The sequence below is a fragment of the Chelonoidis abingdonii genome, chromosome 17 (genome assembly GCF_003597395.2).
Source record: "Chelonoidis abingdonii isolate Lonesome George chromosome 17, CheloAbing_2.0, whole genome shotgun sequence".
Lineage (NCBI taxonomy): Eukaryota > Metazoa > Chordata > Testudines > Testudinidae > Chelonoidis > Chelonoidis abingdonii.
Genome location: NC_133785.1, coordinates 2,522,241 through 2,549,753, shown reverse-complemented (window position 1 = coordinate 2,549,753; position 27,513 = coordinate 2,522,241). Strand labels below are relative to the sequence as shown.

The window sequence follows — 27,513 nt, the reverse complement described above, 5'->3', positions numbered from 1 at the left end:
GCCCGGCAGCCCCCGCACGCAGAGCGCAGGCGCCAGTTGCTGGCGGGCCCCGCGCTCATGGCGCTGCCGGCGCTGTGCGGCTCGGGGGTGCAGTTCCGGAGGATCCTGGCTCACTTCCCCCAGGAGCTCAGCCTGGCCTTCGCCTATGGGTCCGGGGTCTTCCGGCAGGCGGGGGCTACCCCCAGCCAGAGTGTGGTAAGCGGGAATGTGCAGCTGGGCTGGGCAGGGCACGGCAGGGCATTGCCTTGCTACGGGTTATCCTCCCACCCCCGCGCCTCGCCCCGCCCAGTGCACCTGGAGGGGGGCATTGCCCGGCTATGGGTTTTCACCCCCCCCCATGCACCTGGAAGGGGTCATTGCCTGGTTACGGTTTTCACCCCTCCCCAGTGCACCTGGAAGAGGGCATTGCCTGGCTAAGAGTTTTCACCCCCCCAGTGCACCAGGGAGGGAGGGGGGCATTGTCCAGTGATGGGTTATCACCCCCCCAGTGCACCCTGGGGGAGGGGGGCATTGCCTGGCCACTGGTTTTACCCCACCCCCTGTGCTCGCCTGGGGGCCAGGCAGAGGTATTGCCCTTAACAGGTTTATATCCCCTAGAATGCACCCAGAGAGGTAGTTCCCTTAGTCATCTCTTTTTCTGAGCTGAAAGGTGTGGAAAAAGTGAATCAAGAAGTGTTATTTACCCTTTGCCTACAACACAAAAATCATGGAGTACACAATGAAATTAATAGGCAACAGGTTTAATACAAACAAGAGGAAATACTTTTTTACACAGTGAACCACTAATTTGTGGAACTCATTGCCATGGGGATGTTGTGATGGCCAAAAGTAAAACTGTGTTTAAAAAAATTCATAGAGGCTAGGTCCTTCAGTGAATTAGCGAACATGGTTAGGGACACAGGCCCATGCTAGGGGCAATCTTAAATATCTGACTGCCAGAAGCTTTTATTTTCTTTTAAATTGGCCAAACTGCATGATTTCATGCATAGGCAGAGCTTGCCTTTTCACTGGGTTTTATTTTCCAAGCAAACTAGATCAGTCCAAATGTCTCCCTTTTCTTGTTCCTCACCACAGGAGGCAAAGGAAGAAAAATAAGAATTTTACATTTTTAATATTGTTCCCCACAAACATGAGGAAGGGAGAATAACTTGGAAGATTTAACAACAGTCTGTTCAACTCTGTACCAACTCTGTTCAGTCACTAATTAGCTGAGCAGCTCGGATCAGTCCAGAAATGGCAAGGCATGCAGAGAGTCATTCCTCAAGAACTTTCAGCATATCTCAAAATGTTACATAGACTAGCTAGTTCAGAACAGTTTTAGTTATTATATGTTCAAATCTCTTAGGTTTGGAGTTCAGTTCAAACTGTTACTTCATCACAAGTCTTTTGTTGTCAGAAACAACTGCTTACAGATAAAGTTTGAATTTCTCACTATATCAGGTCTTGAAAAAAACAAAAAAAGTCTACTGAGAGTTGGGGTTTGTGCGTAATTTTCCAAGTATTGAGAACCTCAAATGAAAAAATTACATTAGATTCTCATGCAAAGATTTGTCTTCTATAGAAATGTGTTGGACATGAATTAATTTGCTTTTTTTAAAAGTCAGTTATGGGTTGGTTATGTCCTGGCTGTGTGTTGATGTCTCCTCTTATCATCTCTGGGCATTATGTGAAGATCAGTAGAATCTTATAGAGTGGATATTGCTTGTTTGCTAAACTATATGTAACCATGTCTTTTTTCTGTTTACCTTGTAGCACAATATGCTGGACTTTGTGTTTGCTGTAGATGATTCTGTGACTTGGCATATGATGAACCTGTTAAAGAATAGGAGTCATTATTCCTTCCTAAAACTTTTTGGGCCAAAGCACATCAGTAATATACAGAGCTGTGGAGCAGGGATTTACTACAATACTTTAGTGCAATGTAATGGTAGGGTAAGTACAATAGGTTGTGACTAATTTGTATAGATCAAATGTTTACATCTGGAGTATTGGAATTACTAGCCTAGGGAAGATGATGTTCAGGAAATACAAATTGCAGTTTGCATTTATGTTACAGATAGTAGCTGATCCTTGACTGATACTTGAGCACTTAAATAAAAGCTTCAGTTCTACATAGCATCTTTAATATTCAGTGTCTCAAGCTGTTTTACAAAGTAATGTGTTAAATCCTGGAAAGCAAAACAGGAGACGACATTGTGCTCAATAAAAGCAACAATTACACTCAGCAGTTAAGCACTTTCAGAATAATAACTGAACTTGTATTCTTTTTCTCAGCAATAATTCTAAACCCATTACAGCCTTCAGTGTGGGAAGGAGGCAAGTATTGTCATCATTTTACAAATGGGAGAACTGAGATCTAGATTCAGAGATTGGCCAGTTCACAGAGCAGAGTGGATTGTTTGTATTTTGATGTCAATGCAAATATGGGACATGACATAATTGACATTTGTCTTATTTAACCTCTGATTCTCTCTCTTCTTAACAGTGGGTGTAATTAACAAATCATGTTCCGGTAGTGTAGTATTTATTCTGTCTAGTCATACTCCAACTTCTGTGTCTAAACAGGTAGTGTTGATGTGTGTGTGTGTGTTAGTGCCTTTCCACCTCCTCAGTGCTGTTTCAAGTTGTTCTCAGTTTATGGTAACGACAAGAACAGCAAATTCCATCTCTTCACCAAAAGCAGGAAATGGAATGAAGAACACAGCAAAAACTACATTTGCAGCCAACTATGACTTTGCTAAGGAATTTCAGGCTTGGGGTACCAGGGTGAGCATGGTATAAGTGATGAGACATTCACCAAAAAACCCACCTCACTGATTTGGAGGTGGAAAGAGGCCCTCTTTAATGTATTTCATGTGTGTAAGTCACTTGGAGGAGGTATGAATTATGGGCTCGATCATGGTCCTCTTGAAGTAAAGTTTTTTTAACTTGGCTTTGAGGGGAGCAGGAGCAGTGTCTTTGCTATAAAGACTTCTGTTATGACTCCTACCCATCACTCTTGCTTTTCCCTTCAATTTGTGTGGTGGTAACAGCTTTTGGACGGTCTCCATTCTGTTCATGCATGGTCTGTTAAGAATGGTTCTGGAGTTACTTTGACCCTGTTAGTAATCATTGGAATCCTGGGATGCACAGAAATCTGCTATGTGTTACATTATTTAGGCAGCTTTACTTTAACTTATGATTGACAGTAAACAAACTCTTCAGCGTGAATCCTTCTAACTATTGAAATTGACCTGCAACTCTTATAGGATTATATATTGAGTATCCCAAATAGCAAAAATTGGTGAAGAGTATTCTGCACATCACTTGGTCCTAAAATTACCATTGTTGTTTTGTTTTAAGCCTTCCAAAGTTGCAGAACATAGTTCCTGTTCTGCTGTGACATTCTGCCATGCACTCTGATCTATCTCAAATATCATGTCATCCAGTGTGTGCACTAATCAAGTTTTTTTCAAAACTTATTGCACTTAGTAGAAAATAACCATTCTATAAAATCCTTAAACAAATCTATCATGCAGAAGTAGGGATCCCATCACAATTTCCTGGTAAACTTTAGGTTTTCATTGTAATTTCTTTGGAACCCTATGGATTTCACCCTTTCTCTATTAACCTCTGTAGAGCTTTTCCATTACATAATGTCATATAATTAAAAAAAGACACTGACCAAAATGTGAGCTTCATTCTTCATCGTGGCTTTCTAGGATTAATGGGGCAGTAGAGGAGAATTGTAAAACTAATCTGTTCTGTATTGAGTTAGCTCTTTAGAACATACATGCAGGATACCCTTACATAAAACACAGTCAGACCATGTATAGCTGAATTAAAATATTCAAGCAGTAATTGAATTTGAAAAAACTGTTACGAAAAGCAGCTGGAATTGCCTTGTCTGGTAGATTAGGATTGCATGAACTCAATTCACGCAGAATTGGGTGGTAGAGTTTTTAATGAGATACTTAAAATCTTGGTGTATAACCTCTTACTGTGCAGCCTTCATTTTGTGATGTTACTTCATGGTAAGCAGGCATTGATTAACGCTGATTACTTTGAAATTCTTTCGCACTATGAAATTCCATTGGAACTGTCCATTACTTTTACATCATCATTAATGTCACTGTCCAATACCAAGAGGTTTTCATACTGATTTGCCACTTTGTACAAAATGTTGCCAATTAAGTGTATAACTCTTCTAATCACTTAGTACTAAGGTCAGTACAGTAACTCCTCACTTACCGTTGTAGTTATGTTCCTGAAAAATGCAACTTTAAGTGAAACGATGTTAAACGAATTCAATTTTCCAATAAGATTTAATGTAAATGCAGGGGGTTAGGTTCCAAGGAAATTTTTTTGGGGCAGACAGAAGGCATTATATACTGCACAGTACTGTACTGTAGTGGGAGATGCCCCTGGCTTACTCCTGGGGCTCAGGGCTGGGGGTGCAGGGTCTGAGAGGGAGTTAGGATGCAGGAGGGCACTCAGGGTGAGGGTGCGGGAGGAGACTAAGGGTTGGGGCAGGAGGAGGTGCAGAGCACTTGCCTGAAGCAGCTCCTGTTTGGTGCAGGGGGTGTGCAGGTGGCTCTGAGCAGCGCAGCACGGCCCCCATGGCCACGATTCTGGGAGCTGACCACCCCCGCTCCCCTTCCAGCAGGCAGGGCCACCCAGAACGCAGGGGTTTTAGGGACTGCAGCTCTAAAGCTCCTTTAGGAGTGCAGCCTTGCGAGCACAGGCTGGAGGACTCAGGAGGAGCAGGGGCAGCTGCTCAGTGAGTAGCTGGAGAGAAGCGGCGCTTTCTTCTTCAAATAAAAGGCACTTTGTAATAATCTATTTATTTGCATTGCAGTACCAACTAGACACCTCCTTCAGGGATTGGGGTCTTGTGCTAGGTACTGTATGTAAATGTTATGAAAGAATCAAGTGAATTATTTGCAGAATCATAGAATAAATGGCATGTTTTTAAATATGACTGAGCAATGTATCTCAGCCATGATTTGAAGAGACCATCTGAGTGAGAGAGAGTAGTTTGATGTCCATGCCCATTTCAGTGCATTGTCTGGAGTGTCAGTAAAGGGTGTTTTTGTGGTGTTAGGATCCACTGGAAAGAAAACTTGGAAGGTAGAGTTCTACAAGGGTTGCCAACTCTGGTTGAACGTGTTCCTGAAGGTTTCGTCATATGACAATCTTTAATTAAAGGTTAATCTTTAATTCCTGGAGACTCCAGGACAGTCCTGTAGGGTTGGCAACTGTTAGTGTGATATTTTTGTTTAGTTCTCTAACCAGTAAACTGTTAATATTTGTGTTAACATTTTTCTTAAGAGATCTACATTTCTGTGAATTAGACTTTTTTTTACCAGACATTTTTACCTAATGCAGACAGTGTGTAACAAACAATTATGTGAGATCCTCTATTTTGTTTTTCAGATGATAAAATATGGTGTAATTGGCACTGATGCCCTGATTGAAGATCTGTTTCACTGGAAAACTCTCTATGTTGCTGGACGTCTGCAAAAGCCGGTAACTATCTTATTCTGTTCAGCTGGCTTGTGTTTTTGAAGCACAGGAAACTACAGAGATGGAAAATGATCAAATGAGGCAGAAAGTAGATGATTTTAGTTGGTCAGGTTCTTTGAGCCACTACTGAGCAAATGTTCCTGCAAGGAGCCAGTTCCACTAGAAGTTCAGTCTTTTGATAGGGGGAAAAAGAGAGTATTCAGTGTCCCATATCATTTCATCTAAAACTAGGATTATTAACCCGAGTCTCTTGACGAGATTACATTTTGAGTAACTGAATTCTATTTATATTTAACCCCTCTGCCGTTAGATATGGTATTCCTAATCTGAACTGTTATGTAGGATTGTGTGCTGTTAAAAAGCTGCCACATTCCTACCCAGGGACTGATACATTTCAGGAGTAGCTGAAATTATTAGTTAGTTCAAAAAACTTTAAGCACTTTGATACCTTTCAGGATAAAAGCTGCTTTATTGTACAGGTATTACCTAGTTCATTGTTGTCTTATATACAAACTGATGCATCAGAGATGCTGGGACAGTCTGTCTTCAGGTCAGTGTCATGAAAAGTTTGATACACACTTTTAAATGAGTCCTTGTGGTCCCTTAGAGACTAACAAATTTGTTTGGGCACCAGCTTTCGTAGGTCCACGAAAGCTTATGCCCAAATATATTTGTTAGTCTCTGAGGTGCCACAAGGACTCCTCATTATTTTTGCTGATACAGACTAACAGGGCTACCACTCTGAAACTTTTAAATGACTGTATGCTTCAAGTATCAGAGGGGTAGCCGTGTTAGTCTGAATCTGTAAAAGCAGCAGAGAATCCTGTGGCACCTTATAGACTAACAGATGTTTTGGATCATGAGCTTTCGTGGGTGAATACCCACTTCGTCAGATGAATGTCTCATTCATCTGACGAAGTGGGTATTCACCCACGAAAGCTCATGATCCAAAACGTCTGTTGTCTATATAAGGTGCCACAGGATTCTCTGCTCCTTGTATGCTTCAAATGTTCTTTCAAACCTCTAGATGGCAGCAGATGTAAGTTCAATGGGAGAAAACTTGTAATATAGGGAGCTGATTTTAATATTAATACAAAAAATCAGTTTTAAGGTAGCAATTAAAAGGGGAATATTACAGCTCAGTTGCTGAATTCTTCCTCTCCTTTTTGCTTAAATAACTGGAGTGAGGTAAAAAGTCTTCCATGTAATATGCTGGAATATATACTTAAGCATAGTCTGAATCTCCAAACACGCAGTACATTGAAAAAAACATCTGAAAGGAGATCTCTGAATTTCCAAATAACTTCAACTATCAAAAAAAAAATTATTTTCATTTTGATTTATTTTTGCTACTGCTTTTGAGAGATGCTGCCTTTCTATCGTGTGCAAGCCTCACTTTCTGCATACCCTCTTGACTTCAGTGGGAGTTGTACACTCATAATGGAAGGTGGAGTTGTATTAATTTAGATGGAATGTAGATACTGAAGAGTCAAAGGTGTTAGTGTGACCCTATCACTGTCCAACATTAAACAGTTTAAAAGAAGATTTGGGGTTTGGTATACAGTCACCTCAGCCTGCTTAGTACCATGGCATACACAGCATTAAACATCCTTTTAAACTTTTTTTATTGAAGATAAAAAAAGAAAAATTGTTCAAATATTTGACATATAAAATATTAAGTTAAGTCTTTTATTTTAATAACATCTCTTGTTCCCTTTTCCTTTAGCAGAAGAGAGTTTTTGGAAAGAAACCCCCGTTTTTTGACAGTCTTTTAGGTAATATTAAAAATAGTGTTAACTGTTTTTTTGGGGGAAAAGAGAAGAAGGTAGTTGAGATGGGCTAGAGCTGTTGTTGCTGCTGTCATTATAGTATTTTCTGGAAGACGAAATAAGACATGCACACGAAGGGGGAGAAAAGAACAGCAAAGATGAAAAATGCAGCCTCTGTCTCTGGTATTAACTCTCATGTGCTGCATCACTGCTGGAAAAACACTGGCACAGTGTACACGGTCTTATCAACCACCCTGTGACCTGGCAAACTTGCTCCAGCATTGTGCTGTTTAGGGCATTGCTTTTAGCTGCCTCCTTTTTGTCACAGGTGTACAGAAGTGTTGCAAAATATACTGTCTTGACTGGCTTAGCCAGACTTTAATCAGAAGACAGAAGAGAGAAATAAGGAAAAAATGAAAATTAAAGTGGGGAATGAAAAAAACATATGTGGTGTAGGGATTGTGACAGTCTCACATCCTGGGTGTTGGTTGGGATTCAGATGGAGCCAGTAGAGCTGGTCAACTGGGTCCTCTCGGCCCGGTCTGCTCAGGATATGTCTTAGGATCAGGATGATGAAGGCACAATATTGTCACACTGGATCCTGGGGTCAAAGGAGATGATGGGGGTGGCAGTTGTGATAATGAAGGTCATTCCTTCCCCTTCTGTTAGTCAACCATCATTGTGGTAGCCAGCTTCCCCCTCACCCCGTTCTCTTTTTGAGGACCCCAAATGGGAGTGATGGTAATAGTCCATCCCCTCATTATTTGATACGCCAATTAGGCCTAATTTCTGACACATTAATTTTGATTCACTGTTTTCCAATCCCATACTTCTCTTGTTTACCAGGCATGATGTTAACACCGTCCTTGAGTTATATCAGTAGGCCTTTTTGAACTTTCATACCTTCTCCCATCACCATTTGTTGTGTATAGGCCATTGTGTCATTTTGGAACTTTCACTTTTTTACAGTTGAACTTGCAATTAGGATAAATTTGTACCTCCCCCACCAATCGTCACAATAGCGTTAGACACTTGATATTTAGGCCCTTCCATGAGAAATAGCCTTTCAAGCATATGTACTTGATAGGTGGAAGAAATTATTGGTGTGAGTCCTTCCCATTAAGCTATGGGGAGTTCTGGCTGAGTAAGGATTTGCTCTTTTGCTCAAGTTTGAGCTATACTCATTGAAGCCTGAAACCATCTTTGCTCTCCATACCCATCCAGGTCCAGAACTAAAATCTGCAAGATTATGTGCTACTTAATAGGAACAAGGAATTTTATACAACGTTACTTAGAGAAGTTCCGAGGAAAAACCTTTGCTCAGACTCTTTGTAGGCTTCACATTTTAGGTTGTTCTTATTGGTCACAGTTTCACTTCTGCTGTTGATCTTTCGATACGAACTTTTAAAAACAGCTATAGTGAAATTTTGTTTTATCTGTAAACATGTATAATAAGAATGCTCTTTTGACTTCTAAATGTGTTGGTGATACAGTAACTTGGAGTGTTTACATTACAAGATCAGCATTGGATGCAAAGTAGCATGTCAAAAGCAAGTGCTCTGGACACATGGCTGGTGGCATATTAATCTTAATATTATCATGCCCTTTCTGTTTTGAAGGTGGTGGTTTTTTTTCTTTTTGCTTATTTCCTTATTAGTCTTTCCTTGCATTAGGTCTTGAACAGCTTGCAAAAGTAAATGTTTTCAGCTTCATTTTAGGCTCACCAGCCTTCATCATTGATTACCTAACACTTCATCATTGTCTTTTCAGGTCAATTTTAATATTAGGAAAAAATACAGTAGTTTGTGGGAGAGGAAGAATCCCCTAAAATACTTGCATGTAAAGCCAGTATCTCCTATTAAGCATGGTAAATAAAAAAAACATTTGTCTTAAACTTCTGTGAACCAGTTTACCCTCAAAACAATTGTCTAGATTTTACTTCACATTTCAAATGCAGGGGAAAATAAGAAAATCATATACTGTCACATTTGCCATAGTATATCAGGACTTCATTCTAATTTCAACCCTGTTTTTAAAGTGACGTTTCAGACATAGTAATCTGTTTGTCAGGCCTTTCTTTGTCCATGTCCTAACTACATAAGGCATTAAATATTGTAACTGGATGATTCCTTTGTTAGTTTCATTTGCAGAATCTGATTTTAGCTGATCTTTTTCATTCTTAATTTTTCACTCTTAAATCATATGGAAGTTCCATTAGAAACAGGTGATTAAGGTGGAGGCGGCCTTGGATTCCTTTGTACCATATCTGGGATAGCATAATGCCTGTGTTTTCAAAAATGCACAGTGCGCCAATTGCGCCTACTAACTCCACTTTTCTTTAAACAAACCAGAGTTATGTCAAATCAACACATAGTTAGCTGCTACATTGTACACTCTAATGACAGGTTTTTGTGGATACAAGGTGGGATTTTCAAAAGCACCTAAGTAACTTGGGCATACAGTCTCATTAACTTCAGTGGGACTTGTATCCATAGTCACCCGTTGCAAGTATGCATGGTAGCTTTGCAAGAGCACCCACACTTGTTAGAAAATCTGTTTCTTATAAGCAAAGCAATTGAGCATTGCCTAACAGAAACAGGAGCATTTACCAAGGACGAGAACCCACAGTAAGAAAATATTCTTTAGGGAATAGTCTTCTTCTGAAGGAGCAGTTTATTCTCTGGTAGCCCAAAGTAGCTTTGTTGACATAAGGTTCTGTATTAAGATTTATTTTATCTTGCTAACAACCAGCCTCCTATGTCCCAAAACATGTGTTTTCTGTTCAGAGTGTTAGGGTCTATAGTTAAGTCAAATCCATTGAAACAACACTGCTTTGCCTTGGAAGAGCAAACTTCTCTGAGGTGTATAGATGTACTCAACTTCCGTGTTCCACACTGCTTAAATGTGTGACTCTCCCATTAATCTCTATCTGATAATCACTCTATCTAGTGAAGACCCGCTAAATCGATGGCAGAGCTCTTTCCAGAGCTTGGTACCCTAGCTCTCCAAGAAGACTAAGGGAAATCGACTGGAGAATGTCTCCTGTCGTTACACTACTCCAGCTACGTGAATAACTTAGGTCGACTTACCCCAATAGTGAAGACAAGCCCTAAGAGGAGAACTAATTTGTGTAAAGTTCTACTTCATGGTTTTCCTAACCCATCATATGGTAGATGACCAAAGAAACTGCAAGGGAGCCTGTTAAGGATTAAGGGAGAATGAGTTTCCTGGTTACCAGAGAGAGAGCTCCACTCTTATCATGTCATTCACTCCTTCCTTCTCTCTCACATTAGTCTAGTGGGTGTTCTGTCACTTCTTGTTTCCTCATCAGATGTCTTTTTAACACTCACTCAGAATTGCTATTTTGATTAACACCAGGATTTGTTTCTAAAAGAGGGGAAGGCAAAGAGCTCTGTAGAAGCAAGAGAAGAGCTAATAGCTTTCACTCATTGTTTTGTAACTATAGGCTACTAGTACTGAAAAGGGAACATCTACATAGAAAATGAACACTCTCTAGTCTTAATTACCTCATAATGATGTGAATGATTTTAAATAAATGTAGTTTATTTTTACACACTGGATTGAGTAATAATTCTTGATCTGTCTTCAGTGGTATTTTCCTGATGAAATCTTGCTCCCAAATACTTTGTTTTTTTTCCAGGTGAAAATACTGACACAGAATGAAAATGGCAAGCTGCAGGCTGCCCTACTTAGCAATCTGAAGAGTGCAGTCACAGCAGCCTTTCTCATGTTGCCAGAAAGTTTCTCTGAAGAAGACCTCTATATGCAGATTGCAGGACTCTCCTACTGTGGTTAGTATATGCATTTTAAGCTTCTCTTGAGAAAAAAGTTTTTGATAGGATTTCATACTTTATACTTTGAGATGTAATACTGCACAGATAATACCACAAATAATAGGAAGTCTAATATATGGTAAACTCCAGAATAGAAGTGGCTCAGTGAGGCTGTGACTAATCATACATTTGTTGAGCTAAGGAAGACTGTGTAAGGTCTGATCCTGCATTTGAATGCAGTATGAGTTTTGCTATCAATTTCAACTGGAACAGGGTTCTACCATACTGCATTGTGCCTGCAATATTTCATGCTCCAGTAATTTCATGAGAGTTTGGTTCCAAAGGAGTTACTGGGATGCCTTTTAGGTAAGGCTGAGTGATAGTTGCTGTGTTTCAGGAGACCTTGAAAACACACTTGAGAATTTAGTTTGTGCCTGTAGATAATAAGAGCATGAGCTTGTTCTTATGTTACTGTGGGCTACCTCAACATACTTTTGTTCTTAATATTTCAAAGACCTGGAAATACACTTGGTGCCCTTCTCCACTGTGTAAGGTCTATCTAGTCAGTATTCTGACAGATGCTAATGAGATTTATTGTTCATCAAATACTATGTTTTGTGATCAAATTCTTCTGCAACTTATTTTTTATCAAAAGCTTTTCCTAAAAATGTATTTGCCATTTTAATTATGAAATCCTGTTCAAGTTCACAGTTATCAGTCTTTAAAACAATCTATCCTCATATAATTTTATATTCCCTCTTGCAGTCTTCTAATATTTTGGAAGAATGGAATAGAGAAGAGTTTATTCATAATAGAAGTTTTAATTTAAAAGACTTCAAAGCACTCTGCAAGTTATATATGAATCACTTCACTCACCACTGAAATGCAGCGTCCTCTGGGGTGAAAAGTGTTATGCATTGAACCATCACAAAGTAAAAAAAAGGATACCGTATCTAAGTGAAATGATAAAGGGTGTTTTAGCTAGGCACACTTACTAGTGGGTTACATAACCACCCCAGTTGGAATCTGACCGAGTCTCATCTGAAAAGTGCTGTGGGATTTGCACTGACCACAAGTGGTCAGGATAATTCTTGACTATCGTAAGTAACGACACAGTTAATACAAAAGTGGGAGATGAGTTATTTGACTAAAAAAATTTGGAACTGGCTTTACTGCCTGAATAAAATTTGAAGTGGTAACATTCCAATTTTGGGATGTTTGAGAAAATGGGTGAGTGTTGATGAGGTGTTTATGGACAGCATTTGCTGTGTTGCTATTGAACTAAATCTTTACTGTTTTCACAATCCCAGTAGATCAAACTCGTTTTATATATTGCCTGCTCAATCCCCTTGAGACAATCAGTATCTTACCTGGTATATTTGACACTGATGTGTTGTATTTCTTTACAAAATAAAGTTGTTCGTGAGCTTTCTGGAGTTACTTTTTAGACCCCTGAAACACACTGCATCTTGGGCAGACAGTGATTGTAAGTTCTTCTGTGCTTGGCGTGACAGAGCTTTGTTTTGCTCTCAGCTAGAGCTGTTTACTTGGACTATTTCTTTGGAAGCTGTGGGAGAACAGGCTAAGAAGAGCACGGTATCCATTAAACTAAATAATAAAACTAAATTGCTGCCTTGCAGTATTCAGCTTGTAAATATGGGGAAACAAAAATTGATTCATGATTTTGTTGTTCACGTAATACTATTAGCTGTGCATTAATTCAAATCAGAGTGAGCTCTGTCTCCTGCATGCTTGTTTTGGAGACTGAGTGCAGTAGGATGAGGCTGTTCCTGATTGGACCTTCTAGGCCAGAGATTCTTAACCAGGGTATGTGTACCCCTGAGGGTACACAGAGGTCTTCCACGGGGTACATGAACTCATCTAGACATCTACTTAGCTTTACAACAAGCTACATAAAAAGCACTAGTGAAGTCAGTACAAACTAAAATTTCTTACAAACAATGACTTGTTTATACTGCTCAATATACTATGCACTGACATTTAAGTATAATATTTATATTCCAGTTGATTTATTTTATAATTGTATAGTAAGAATAGAAAGTAAGCAATTTTTCAGTCAGTATGCTGTGACACTTTTTTTTTGTATTTTTATGTCTGATTTTGTAAGCAAGTAGTTTTTAAGTGAGGTGAAACTTGGAGGTGTACAAGGCAAATCAGACTCCTGAAAGGGGTATAGTAGTCCGGAAAGGTTGAGAGCCACTGCTCTAGGCACTTCCAGATTACAAGTAATGTCAGTCTTGCAGTAGAAAGAACTAAGAAGTGGTGTGTAGTGCTTAACAGAAGAGTCTTACCTGTGAAAAAGAGCAGTGGGGTTAAGGGGCAAGGCAGATGTTTGATCAAAGTGGGTGAGAATATATATATATTAGTGATTATGATCACAAAGGCATGAAATGTTGCCTACAGGTAGAAAAATTACCATGTCTATGATATACTTACTAGTGTCTTTATTTCTGAGAGGAGGATAGAAGAGAAAAATGGTAGCTGAAAGATGAATCAGTGTGCAGGGCTGGGAGTTGGGAGCAAGAGGGGTGGGGTGTGAGGGTCAGAGGGCGCGCATGGCCAGTAGGCATGTGAAGCAGCAGGGCCTGCCAAGAGAGAAGCCCAGAACTTTGCACCTCGTGGATGTAGCAGGAGAAAATTTAGCCTGCTGTGAATGGAGGATGGGGAGGACAAGAGACAGGAAGGATGTGATTATTAGAAGCAGCAGGAAGAGGGGAGAAGGAGCTGCAGAGCTGGCCAAATGGGTCTGCTATGCACTGAAACCCATTGATTGGATTAGGAACTGCATGGATTGACTATCCAGTATGTATTGAAAAAGGAAATTGGAGGGTGATGGAAATGAGTAAAAGTGTAAATTACAAATAGTAAAATACAGATATTGAGTCCTGTGTTGTGTTAAAGTATGTTACAAAGCACGAATCAGAGGAGTAGCTGTGTTAGTCTGGATCTGTAAAAGCAGCAGAGAGTCCTGTGGCACCTTATAGACTAACAGACGTATTGGAGCATGAGCTTTCGTGGGTGAATACCCACTTCAAGTATTCATCCATGAAAGCTCATGCTCCAATACGTCTGTTAGTCTATAAGGTGCCACAGGACTCTTTGTTACAAAGCTTTTCATTCCTAGAGAAATGTGACACTAGTCATGTGATGCTGACTATGGTCTAAATTCAGCCCTCAGATACATGCATGCACTTGCCATTGACTTCTGTGCAAAGCATTTGCTCTCTTCCTCTGGTATTTTTAAACTGCTTATCTCAGGATCTAAAGCACCAGCACTACTCAGTATAACTTTACACTTGGCTGTCTGTTAAGATTGTCGTGTGAGTGCTAAGAACTTCATTTGTTAAAGATTTGGGCTTTTTAACCATCTTAGAGAGTTGGGATTGATTTAGCGGTTTGGTGGTTTTTTTTTTTTTTAAATTAAGTAAAAATGTCATCACAGTAGGCTAGTGGAAGCACAGTATGGTGTGAACCAGATGCCATCTCTAGGCTATTCTCCTTGAGCTGGCAGGTGTCTGGAAAGTACTTCATTATTAGAAAACAATCCTCATTGAGGAGTGCATGTGGCTTTGCAATAGTCAGAGCATAAACAGCTTCAGATGATTGGTATCTAATTCTATGCCTTGTTAATCCCCTGTGGGTTCCATGGCTTTGTGTTCTCTGTTTCTGATTTTTTGTCAGTTAACTATTTTTCTTTCTTTGGTTTAGGTGATTTCAGAATGATAATTGGAGAAGACAGGTCAAAGGTGCGAAACATAGTGAAACCGAATGTGTCCCATTTTCGGAAGCTCTACAGTAATATATTACAGGAGTGCCCTCAAGTGGTGTATAAGCACCAGCTGGGCAGGCTAGAGGTAAATGGGTTTACACTGTACATTTTAAACCCACAAATGGAATTGCTTTATTACTTAAACAGAGAACAGGAATCGCACAATGCATCAGTGTGAATTTCTCTGTTTTTTCTCATTTACATTTATTATATTTCTGTTAAACTACTTCCAGCAATTAGCAGACTTGACACAAATACCAATGTATACGAACGAGGTTTAGCTCTCATGCACAGTAAGCTGCTGTTCAACCTCTCATTGGGTATTGCTGCTGAATGAGGGAGTCTTGGCGAGGAGGAGGAGGAGGCTGGTTTAAAACAGGTGGCTTGATGACTGCCATTCAGAAGCAGCAGATTATGGAGTGTGATGGTCAAAAACAAGTGGTTTGCAACAAAGAATTGGACAATAAATAGCTTATAGGTATTATCATCTGCAACCAAATTAGCCTAGGTTTCAGTGAATCCAAACAAGTTTGAGTTCTAGCCACACAGTTCAATGAACCAAACTCAAAGTGAGTCCTGGCATCATCCCACCGTAGCCTATACTGCAGATGTCCATCCCTGGAATTCAGGTAGCCTGAGAAGGTTCTGGAGGAAGTGGATGACCAAGAATAACACTTTGGCTTGAAAGTGTATCATCAGAGCAGAAAGTACCAGATGAAAATGCTGGTCCTTTTGAATTACCCCACATCCCATGTTGCAGGTGATTGGGGACTTACATCACAACATCAGGGTGTGTTTTCTTGTCCTCTCAGGACACTCTGTTCACTCAACCCTAGTGTGCACATTCTTGTGTACATTCTAAAGATTGTTGAAATATAGCAATCAAAACCATAAGTTGCAGACCAGTAACAGTTAGCTCCTCTCAGTTCAGTGCACGGAGGAACTTTGCAATGGAATAAATATTTTAAGTAAACTGTTGCTTTGAAGAATGGAATCTTTTATTTGGGATGAGAGGTTTTTTTTTTTTTTTTTTTTGTTACGAAAAGACTTACTAGTAAGTTCAGAAATAAAAAAACTGAAAAATGTTGAGCAAAGAATGTTGACCAAAACATTTCCTTCAAGTTACATAAACCAGACATGATGCAAAGTTTAATGCAGATGAGAGAGAGATTTTTCAAACAGTTTTAAGGAAAACTAATTGTAAAATAGTGAGAATCCCTATATATGACATTAATAATTTTGCTCAATCCTTGAACATATTCAGCATATGGAATATTCAGCATAGTTCCACGGTCTTTGAGACTATATTTGTTTTCTATGTTTTCTGCATTTATTTTATTTAAGAGTAATTTGATTAAATCAAAAATGCATATATGCAATTGTGTTCTTAACTTGCTTGCACTATCAGCAAGATAGCATGTGCAAATTGGATGGCTACCTAAAAATTTAATCTTGCGCTTAGGTTGTATATCAAGGTAATGGTTGAGATTATGCTCTGGAAAAGCAGTGGGAAAAGCAGCTCTCACTGCTGTTGCCCATGACTCTGTGTATGTGCACATGTAATAGACTATATTATCTTTCTGCATATATATGCAACTTTGTAGCTTTATGATCAACACAGCTTTAGTAGGGACCAAAGATAGCCAAAACCCATCGATGCTTATTTTGGAAATGTGTGGATTTTGTGTTAACCATCTTTATTACATGTGACTGAGTTCACAATTTTCCTTGGTTTTTGTATTTGTAATGTTCAGATCGATAAAAGTCCAGAAGGTCAATTCATGCAGCTAATGGCTTTGCCGAGGACTCTTCAACAAAAGATAACTTCTTTTGTGGACCCTCCTGGGAAGAACAGAGATGTGGAAGAGGTTTTACTGAAAGTGGCCCATGACCCTGACTGTGGATTAGTGGTACATCAGGGTAGGTCTGCGGATGCATGAGAGGCAGTCTCTGATTGGAAGTGATATATTTAAGAATTAGTTTTATTATACTACATGGAAACAGCTTAAGAGAATCCAGCCCATCAGTTTAGAGGGGTAGAGGCAGAAGAGAGAAATTACAATTCTGAGATGTTACATTGTACCCAAATGCTTAATTTTAGGATACAATAGATGCAAACACTGTCTCAAAAATCTTCATGTTTGTATATCAACTTCCACTTGTCCAAATTAACAGAAAAATATAAAGTACTCATTTCAAATCCTAAAAGAAATCATTTTAAACAGGAACTTGGTTGAATTAGAACATTTAATTTTCTGGTTGTCTGAGAGGACTATCTTGCCTGTGAGAAGAAATGCATAGTTTCAGTCAAATAGTATGCAAATGTGTATTGTGCTACTCAGTTCATTTGAATTTGGAAGAATAACTCCAACAAACTGCAGAATCCTCACATTATAGTTAGTACATATTTGGGATGTCTTGGCAGAGACATCGAACTTTGGGCAAAAAAAAAAAACTGTTGAATCATGTTAGCAGGTTAATGTATAGATGCTTGTGCTGCTGCCACCAATGCTGTTCTTCTGTAGATAGATGAAAATATTTAGCATTTTTACATCTCTTTACACCTTCAGAGTACTTGACAAGCACTAACTAATCCTTGCTGCAACATTGTGACATAGAAAATAATGAAACAGGCATAGTTGTGATTTGTACAGGACCACATAGTGAGTCTGTCAGAGCAGTGATCATTTCTCTTCTTTATGCACAGGTATTTCCCTACATATTTCTCCAATCAAGGAAAAAAATTAATTATGCAGTTTTTAATAAAAACAGTTTCTAAAATAAATTCACTTCTTACTTTGTAATGCAGCACAATAATGCACATGAAGATAGAAACATTATAATTGAGACAGATCTCTTTTACGTTCTTCAGTGTGTGAGACAGTGTACTAAGGCTGTGTTGTGCACAAGTTCACACAAATAAGTGTGCGTTATAATTTAGACAGTATGTTTGCATCATACAAGTTAAGTGCTGTTTTAAAATGGATAAACAATTTTGAAAGTATTTTTACAGCCACTATTATTCTTAATTGTATTTTTTTAGAGCAGTGTCTAAGGACTAACCAAGGATGAAGCTCCATTGTGCTTGACACTGTGTCAACAGACAGAAGTAGACAGGCCTTTCCCCAAAGAGTTTATAATCTAAATAGATAAGACTGACACAGGACAGGGGAAAGGGGTGTAAAACAGAATGTGAAAACACAATTTCATATTGAAATAGTTTGCTCAATTCTTTAACAAGCCCAGGCAGTAAAGTATGAAATGACGAGCCCTGCTGAAACTGTGCATGCTGAGGAAACATGATTGATTGAACCACCCATGGGACTGGGCAGCTGGGTACAGAAATATAATGAGGAAGATTGAATTAAAGGAATCAAACTCTATTAATTGCTACCAAGTCTTCAGTATTGTTTTTCCATATAAACAATGCCATATTGTATACAAAATTTTAAAAGAGCATTTGGAACAAATGAGCATGGTAAAGCATGGAATGAGCATGGCAAAGCAAAATAGAAAGTTTTTGTTACAATAATTGTAAGTTTTACTTCCAGGATGCTTTATTGTATAACTGGAAAAATATTTAACTTGTGATTTTTTTTTAAACTCTTTTTTAAGACTAAGATGGATAACATCTGTGTGTTTATATCTCTTCTTTATACACAGGCATTTCAGGAATTGTGAGATCTTCCAGTCTAATACAGAGCTCTAAAACCATACTAACAGCTGGTAAGGACATCTGCCATTATATACAAATGGGTCTTTCGGTTTCAGAAAGTACAAATTTGAAGACCTCAAGCTCTCTCTGTTACAGAAGTTAAAATTATAGACTTTTTGGTCTTGGGAAATAGAGAGAAGCCACTGGAAACTTTCACTAGTAATTGCCTCTCTATTTTCTATAATTATTGGGAAATCATAAAAAGACAAAGGGAATCTGACATGTGGTGTGGTGGGGATGTGATATTAAAAAAATATATTACTTTAGAGTTCTGTTCTGTAGGGCACTTGGCTAATTTGTACCGATACTCTGCTCTTCTTGTGAATTCCCATAAGGAGTAAAATTCCTTTAGAATTCCCTCAGGATTTCTACACATGCGGGGAGAGCAGAATGAGAGTAGAGATTCACAATGTAGACCAGAGACTAGAATTTTTTCCCTAAAAATGATACTAAGCTAAGCATTTACTGACAGAAGTTTCAGACTACATGTAAAATAAATATTTTGCCATATCATGTTTCTGACCAATCCCTCTGACAGAAACCAGCATTAGATCCACCCAGTAGGCAAAACTGCTCTATAGCTGGTGAGCCTCAGTTAAGAGACCAATACTTTCATGTTCTTAAAGGAGAAAAAAAATAAGTGAACTGTCTTAGAAAAGGCGTTCACTGATAAAAGCCACATGAGAAAAGGCTTAACTCCTGTTTTAATATTCAAATTAAAAAGATATACAAAGACCAGCTGATTGAGGGACAATAATTGATTGGCTGTGGGGGAACACATGAAGATTGGGTGACTTTTCCTCCTTCATTGAAAAAAACCCATCACCGTCTCGATAGTTGGATACCCCATCCTGATGTGCTACCTGACTGCCTCCTACAGTGGATCTAATATGAAGATGTTCCAGTTTAAAAAACTATTTACCTCACAGCTGATTTAGAGGGAAATATATTAGAGCCTAAGCTGTTACTGAGTCATCAAAGTAGTAGGGTGAGTTGGGTCCTCATTAAGCCAGGGTCACTGGTTGGCACACTGGAGCTTTCTCTAAATTTCACTTGAAGAAAAATCCTTACATTGCGCAAAGTGGTGACTAGATGCAGGTTGTAGCTCACATAAATGTCCCCTACCTTCCAAATGTAGATCATATAAAAATTATGATGTTTATGGTTTAAGAAGTTATTCTCTATACCACACAGTGAAGGATTGACTTTCCAGAGCTGTTATCCATCTTGACTCAGGGGCGCTGAAACAGGGGGAGCCAGGGAGCCAAGCCCATTCACTTTTTACCAGTCGTTAAAGGGGAAGAGGTAGAGTGGGACTTTGGGGAGAAGCGATGGGGTGGGGACATGGTTCGGGTACCTGTGGCCCCCCACTTTTAGGGAACATCAATCTTGTGGCTATTCCAAATGTTATGCCTGTTGCCTGTCCAAAAAGCAATGTGCTTTGCAGTGTTCAGGACCATTACTATCTTATTTTGGTTAAAATAATTATAGAATAGGGATGATTGTACTATGTAGGTTGATGTGTTTTGTTTTTTAAATCATGATATTTTACAGTCCTTTTATACAGTAACTCCTCACTTATCTCAGTTAACATTGTTTCATTATGTTGCTGATCAGTCTTTGTTATGTTGCTCGTTTAAAGTTGTCTCAGTGCTGTTTGGCAGCCGCCCGCTTTGTCTACTGCTTGCAGGAAGAGCAGCCTGTTGGAGCTGGCTGGTGGGGGCTTGGAAGCAGGGTGGACCGGCAGCCCCCCTATCAGTTCATGTAAGCTCCCTCTTTGGCAGCGGCCCAGCAGGCTATCAATTGCAGGGCAGTTCAGCTGTCCCTACCCCCTCAGCTGTGTGCTGCTGCTGCCCTCTGCCTTGGAGCTGTTCCTAGGAGCCTCTTGCTTGCTGTAGGGGTGGGAGGGAGAGGTGCTAATGTCAGGGTGTTCCCCTTCTCCCACTCCTGTACCCCGTCTCCACAGAGCAGGGAGTGGGTCGTGGCAGGGCTCAGGACAGAGGGAGCTTGATGGCAGCAGCTGCTGTCTCAACTTGCTGATCTACTCAAAAAGGCAGCGTGCTTAGAGTTGGGTCAGCATACTTAAAGGGGCAAGGCGCATCTCTCTCACGCGCACATGGTATGTGTTTGTGTCTTGCTCATACGGTGTGCATCTCACTCATTAACACACATGCACACACTACTGATTAATACAGTAATATTTTTAGATGTAAAAAACTGGCTTGTGAAGTTCAAATATGTCAAAAGAAGGACATGCATCTGAAGCTAAGGAAAGATGGGCTTGGGGTTGAAGCTCGGGAATACGAGTTGAAAGATCTGAAGTTTAATTCCTTCCTCTGATATAGGCTTCCAGTGTGATTTTTAGAGCAAGTTACCTAACCCTTCTGTGCTTCAATTTGCCTTTCTGTAAAAGTAAGGGTAACAATTAGCTACTTCATGTAGCATTTGATCCATTCATCTTCATAAAGTACGGTGAGATCCACAGATGGCAGGTGCTATAGAAGTGCAAAATATTGTTTTTTAAACCTTCAAAAATGTCTCTGAGTTTAGTGCTTGTGAAAGTTAGGTGACTGCCTGGGAGAATGAGACTGTTTGTATACAAACTGCTATATTATGAGCCATAGGCGGCAGTGCAGGCTTCCCCCCATTGCACCACCTGAGTATCTACAATGCCCGCCGCTTCCCCCCCGCTCCCATCGGCTCCTGCCCACCGGCAGCCCCGCTGATTAACGCCTCCTCCTCCCTCCCTCTCTGCACCTCCGGATTAGCTGTTTCTTGGCGTACAGGAGGCTCTGGGCGGGGGGAGTGGGAGGAGCGAGGGCATGGCAGGCACAGGGGAGGGGGCATGAAGGAGTGGAGTAGGGGCAGGGCCTGTGGCTGAGCCAAGGGTTGAGTAGTGAGCACTCCCTGGCACACTAGAAAGTTGGTGCCTGTAGCTCCAGCCCTGGAGTCGTTGCCTATACAAGGAGCTGCATATTAACTTCTGAAGAGCTGCATGTGGCTCCGGAGCCACAGGTTGGCCACTCCAATCTACTCTCATCTGAAAGGACCCACCTCAGACAGTCCATTGGTGGTTCTTTCTCCATGCCTATTCAGCGGGCTACTGACAGGGATTTCTATGATGTGGCTCCCTGTGTCTTGGGACCCTAAAAACACATTATGAAGACTTGTTGTCTCTGTAATGCTTTCTGCTTTGTATGCCTGCATATGTTTTATCGATAGCTCGCAGACTTACGGCCATCAGGAGCCAACTTGAGATCTGTTTTCTCACCTTCTTCTCTAATGTTGGTTTTGTGCCTAGATACACAGTATCATTAACTTAGTACCTTACCATAAACAACATTTTTGCTTTTTAACTAGCCAGTCATGTGGGATTACATTTATCCCTGAAAAAGTTGGTAACCCTCTCCACATTTACATGTTACTTTTGGAAACGAAGGGTTGGCTGTGCTAGTTCAGGCCAAATAAAAATGAGCATGAAACTTTGCCTCAAACTTGAACCAAACCCAAACGCCAGTGAGTCTTGAAAGGTTTGCTTCTCTTTCCTTTCTTCCCTCCCCTTTTCCGTACACCTCTTACCTAGTTCTTGCCAAAAGCAGAAGCACCAAAATAGGATTGATTTATTAGGATTACTGGCCTGCCTTAAAGTGTGCAGAGATGAGCCCTCCAGACTTTGGGAAGTTTGGATAAGGATCTGAACTTCTGGATACCTACAAAAGCCACACATCTTCAGGTGTGGTCATTGTTAATTTTAACATCAGAGTGAATAGAACAATTTGAGGTCTCAAACCTGCCCTTCTATAAAAAGCATGTATCAGAAAAAGTGCTGTATCTCTGCAAAGTATGCTTCTGAGCAGCTTTTCTAAACCATGTTGCAATATGGAAAAAGTGCAGAATCCTTTTCTTCTTCTTGTAGGCAGAGCTGGAAGAGCTGCCTGTATAGCTACGGTTGTGTGACATTTCCTAATGGAAGACCCTGTTTTCACTGGTTTATAACTGCCAAAGTTTAACTGTTGGGGCTGAAATCTCCCAGGTTGGGTGTCTGTCTTAGGCGACAGTATTGGAAAGGTTTCAGCTTCAGTGGTTCAGCCATTTGAGGAAAATAGGTTGTTTTTAACTCTTGTACAAAAATTCTTTCAACGACTGAGTTGCGGGTCTCTAGCACTGCCATGCATTGATTCAGAGACTTGAAATTTATCAGAGGGGGTTGCAGTGGGGTCAGGGATTTGCGTTTTGCCCTCCCCAGGAAGATTCTACCAAATTTGCCAAGTTATGAACCTCTATAATATGTCCATTTGCACATGCTTAATGGAGACTTCTAAATGCTTGGGAGATTGTCTGCACTGAGCCTGCTCCATCTTGGGGCTGCAGAGACTGAGGCTACGTCTACACTACAGGATAATTCTGAATTACATTAAACTGGTTTTATAAAACAGATATTATAAATTCGATTTCACGCGGCCACACTAGGCACAGTAATTCGGTGGTGTGCGTCCAATGTCCGAGGCTAGCGTCGATTTCTGGAGCGTTGACACTTGTGGTAGCTATCCATAGCTATCCCATACTTCCCGCAGTTTCTCCTGCCCCGGAATTCTGGTATGAATCATTGCCACGGTGGTTTCTGGAGATAAATGTCGTCAGTATTCCTTCCTCAGGAACACAACAGCAGCAACTTTTCCCCCTTTTCCCTGGATCCTGGCTGAGCCATAGTACGGCAACATGGAGCCGTTCAGGTCTTTTTTTTACAAGCAACCATATGTGTACTGGATGCCGCGGACAGAGCGATAACTCCGCGCTACAAACAGCAGCATTCATTTGCTTTTGCATATAGCACGAGATTTACCAGTGCGTTTGTCGTCTACTGCTGGAGTAAACTGCAATGAGATGACGGTTATCTCTCCGCTTTGTATCTTGTCTACTGCTATCATAATGCCCCTGCTGAGATCGGCCGGGGCGCAAAGCAAAAACTGGGAATGACTCCCCGGTCAATCCCGTCTTATGGTTTCTAAAATAGAGTCCAGTCACGCCTAGAATATGGGGCAAGTGTAACTAGAGGCAGTGAAATCTTGGCATTCGTCTTCGTACGGAGCTCTGATAGCAACCAGATTTGTCTCCAATACAGCGATCAGATCCACTATCTTCCGTACCGGTCCATGCTGGAGGCTCTTTTTGGATTTGACTGCATCGCCCCCGTGCTGATCAGAGCTCCATGCTGGCCAAACAGGAAATACAATTCAAAAGTTTGCGGGGCTTTTCCTGTCTACCTGGCCAGTGCCTCTGAGTTCAGATTGCTGTCCAGAGTGGTCACAATGGTGCACTGTGGGATACTGCCTGGAGGCCAATAACGTCGATTTTAGCGTTACTCCTCTCGTTTTGTAGGAGTACAGAAATCGATTTAAAGAGCCCTTTAAATCGATTTTAAGAGCACTGTAGTGTGGACGGGTACAGTGTTAAATTGATTTAACGCTGTTAAAATCGATTTAACGGCGTAGTGTGGACCAGGCATGAGTAGGGAGACTCTTGTGCTTTCAGAGCTCCTACCTTTGCCCAGGCAGTGAGGAAGCTACTTGATTTAAATGCAGACAGGTGGGGAGGAGTGGGAAGAATAGGAGCAGGAGGTTGCTGGAGCCAGAGGTTGGGAGGTAGCAGAGAAGGAGAAGGGTAGGCAAGTGTATAGAAGCAGAGAGGGAGGGAGGCAGGAGCCTGAGGTGTGTGAAGGAGGTAGGGTTGGGTAGAAGCATAGGGGGAGGAGGGCAGAAGCTGGGGAACATAGGGGCAAAAGGATAAGTGACCATTACAGCTACTCTCTTCCAGAACCTGAAAATAAACCCAGGAATCATGAGTCTCTGCATTCCTCTCCTGTTTGCAAATAGTTGCCAAACCCACTGGCAAGGTGTATCATCCCCTTCTAGAGATGGTCCGCATAGCAGGAGTAGGCTGTTATCCTCTCAGTTACTCTATGAGCTCAAGTGGTATGGATATAAAGGTCTGAACCCTTCTGCTGACTCAAGTTGGGGCTAGTATGGTTCCACATGATAATTTTTGTTTGTTTATTAAAGGCATATAGGAAATTAAATTAAAAAAAGTTAAAAGAATGCTGAGGTTGCAGGATAAGCATCAAAAGTCAGGAAATTCCAGTTAAGGTTGCTGCTGGGTATTTTTCCCCCACAGGACCCCTGCATCATTCAGTGAGCGTGTAGTTACTCAGTTTTTCTTTGTATCTTCAGGCAGTGTGTAGCTCCAGGCCAAAATCTGCACTGCATACAAAATTATTAATTCCTCCTGGGCATTTGTTTCTGTGGTCTTCTCACCACTGTATCTTTGTGCTTCACAATTACTTTATCTTTATAACATCCCTCGGAGATGAGGTCATGGTATTCCGCTTTTACAGCTTCAGAATGGAGGGAGGAAGGCCAAAAGTGTTAGGTGTTTCCTAATTTTGGGTGCTAACTCGAGAACCTGTATTTCCAGAATACTTAGCATTTTTATAGCACTTTATAGGTTTGAGCAAAGCTTCAGTCAACTTCAGTTGCAGCTGTGAGCACTAAGCACTTCTGCATATCTGACACCAGGTGTCTCACCTTGTGTTCCTCCTCACTGTCTGGAATGTCCAATTCAAGGCCACTTATGAAAATTTTGGCTTAAGTGCTATCACACGGGAACACTGTGGCAGCACAGAAGTAGATTTCAATTCTCAAGGATGGTATTCAACTGGCTAAACCTTGAGACTCCTGTATCTTCCTACAATCCTCTAACTCATTGCACCCCTTCCAAATTCTGCAGCAAAGGGCAGGGGTCCTACAGACAAGAGTTTCTTTCATTACACAGCCTGAATTCATATCCAGAAAACTGTCCATCTTGTGCACTGAACTGTGGTAGGGGTTCTATAGGGGAAAGAGTCATACATAAGCATGGAATTAAAGGGTAACAAGGGGACCAGATTAAGGTTGCCACGGGATGTCATAATGTCAGAGTGCTTGACTTCACAACCTTAACTTTCTTTTAGCATAAGTTTGTAGATGTAATAAATGTTTAGTTTACATTTGTATCATGCTAGATCTCTCCTGGAGTTCAGGAAAGAATGTTTTTTCATTTGCTTAGAAATTAAATATTAATAGAATTATTTTGCTTATTACTATGGATTTATATTTTCCTCCAAGTGTGAGGCTCATGAAATCTTTGTGATTGTTCCATCAATCTGAAGGCTTGCAGTATGTTCTAAAGGAGATCTTGAATCAATTTTGGTTGAAGTTTCATAAATACTTTAGATATATACTGCTAGTGGATGGTCACTAATACATGCATGTAAGTGTGTGGGACTCACTCCTGCTTGCGCCTCCTGCTGGTCTCTTCCAGAATTAGACCTGCCAGCCCCCTTGTAGGACCCTCTGCAGGCCAGTATCCCAATGCTACTTGGCCCCCCGTGTCACTCCCTGGACTCCGGTGCCCCTTTATCTGGGGTGCTGCCCGTGGGCAGTACACTCCTCAGTCTCAGGGTCTCCCGTCCCCAGGGAACCCCCATCCCCACCTCACCTCAGTTGTAGGCTACTGCCAGTCACCAACTAGCCTCTGGTCCCTGGGGCAGACTGCAGTATAAGCCACTCATCACAGGCAAGGGGTTTTTGGATGTACAGCCTTTCTCTGCAACCCAGTACCTCCATGGGGCCTTGGAGAAGGCCTGGCAGCCTGGGGAGTTGCCAGCCTGGAGCTCCCCAGCCCTGCCTCACTCTAGGTACTCTGAGCTTCCCAGCAGCCAGCCCCCTCGAAAGCAGAGAGAGACTGACTGCTCCTGGTTCACTGCCTCTTATAAGGGCTAACTAAGGCCTGATTGGGGCATGGCCCAGCTTGGCTACTTCCCCAGTCAGGCCAGGTTTTCCCCCACCACAGCCCTCTGCCAGGGCTGTTTTAAGCCCTTCAGGGCAGGAGCAGGGTTACTGCCCCATTACAATGCACTTCAGAATGTCTAATCTGTACTGCTTAATATTTAAAGAGTAGTGACTTCTGTTTGTTTTAGCTCCAACCAGTTCATTTTCTTATTTATTGAGGTACAATCCATAGCAGTGCAGTTGTTTTAATAGTACAATACAACACATTTGTTCTAAGGACAGGCCTTAGAGAGTTGAGTTCATTTTAATTCAGTTACACCTAAAGATACTGATTTTGTTACTCTTTTCCTTACCAAAGGTATCTCTTTTTAAACTCTAATTCTCCTAAGATGACTTTGAACTAGTACAGATGTGAAAAAGTGTTATGGAACTTCGCTTACGTATGCAACTGTCCCTTACACCCTTCTTTTTCACACAGTCCTGTTGAAATGATACTGGCAAGCATATAGATGAGTGGCAATGCCAGCCATTGAATCAATGGTTTGAAGCTCTTCATCCATTTTCCTTGTATTCCTGGCAACCATGTTGGCAAGGCTTGATGTCTGGAATCTCATTCCTAGTACATTTGTGTAACATTGATGTTAATTTTTCCTACCATCATGCTAGCTGAAAGCCAGTGATTGGTAGTTCAGACTTTAGAAAAGGAGATAATGTATCAATACTCCGGAAGCTTCCAGGTAATCACTAAATGATGTTTAATTAGTAAAGGATATTTGTTGCTTTTTGTAAGAGTCTTGCTGCTTTAAAAAGGAAACTGTGGATCCTAAAACACCTACAGTCCAGCCTTTAACAAGCTAATCTATACCATACTATTAAAGTGAGGGTAACTTATATCGAGGGTGGTGGTCATTACTGGCACACTGTTTGCTAACATTATTTGGCAGAGTATGCAGTCATAACAAAGAATTTCAACCCACCTAACAGGACTGTCCTTCATCTATCTCGGTCAGTGTGGTTTTCAAACTGAGCTTGAGCTCTGTATTTTTGTTTGTTGTTAAATGCCCTATTTAGCTTTTGAAAATGTGCCTGTATAATTTCTGAAGCCTGTGGGGAG

The 27,513-nt window shown here is 40.8% G+C and overlaps 1 protein-coding gene across 6 annotated transcripts in view; it reads left to right on the top strand.

Annotated features, from left to right (window-relative positions):
- The first annotated feature begins 6 nt into the window (after positions 1-6).
- TAMM41 (TAM41 mitochondrial translocator assembly and maintenance homolog) overlaps positions 7-27,513 on the top strand; it is a 34,826-nt gene continuing 7,319 nt past the window's right edge. For all 6 annotated transcript variants that reach the window (XR_004373362.2, XM_032777628.2, XM_032777627.2 and 3 more), the window contains exons 1-7: positions 7-195; positions 1,753-1,932; positions 5,416-5,508; positions 10,936-11,086; positions 14,798-14,943; positions 16,613-16,778; positions 18,522-18,584. Coding sequence is in view for 5 of the 6 variants with exons in the window: in XM_032777628.2 (XP_032633519.1) it covers positions 58-195; positions 1,753-1,932; positions 5,416-5,508; positions 10,936-11,086; positions 14,798-14,943; positions 16,613-16,778; positions 18,522-18,584 (937 nt within the window). In the remaining variant the exon portion in view is untranslated. The remainder of the gene's footprint in view (positions 196-1,752; positions 1,933-5,415; positions 5,509-10,935; positions 11,087-14,797; positions 14,944-16,612; positions 16,779-18,521; positions 18,585-27,513) is intronic.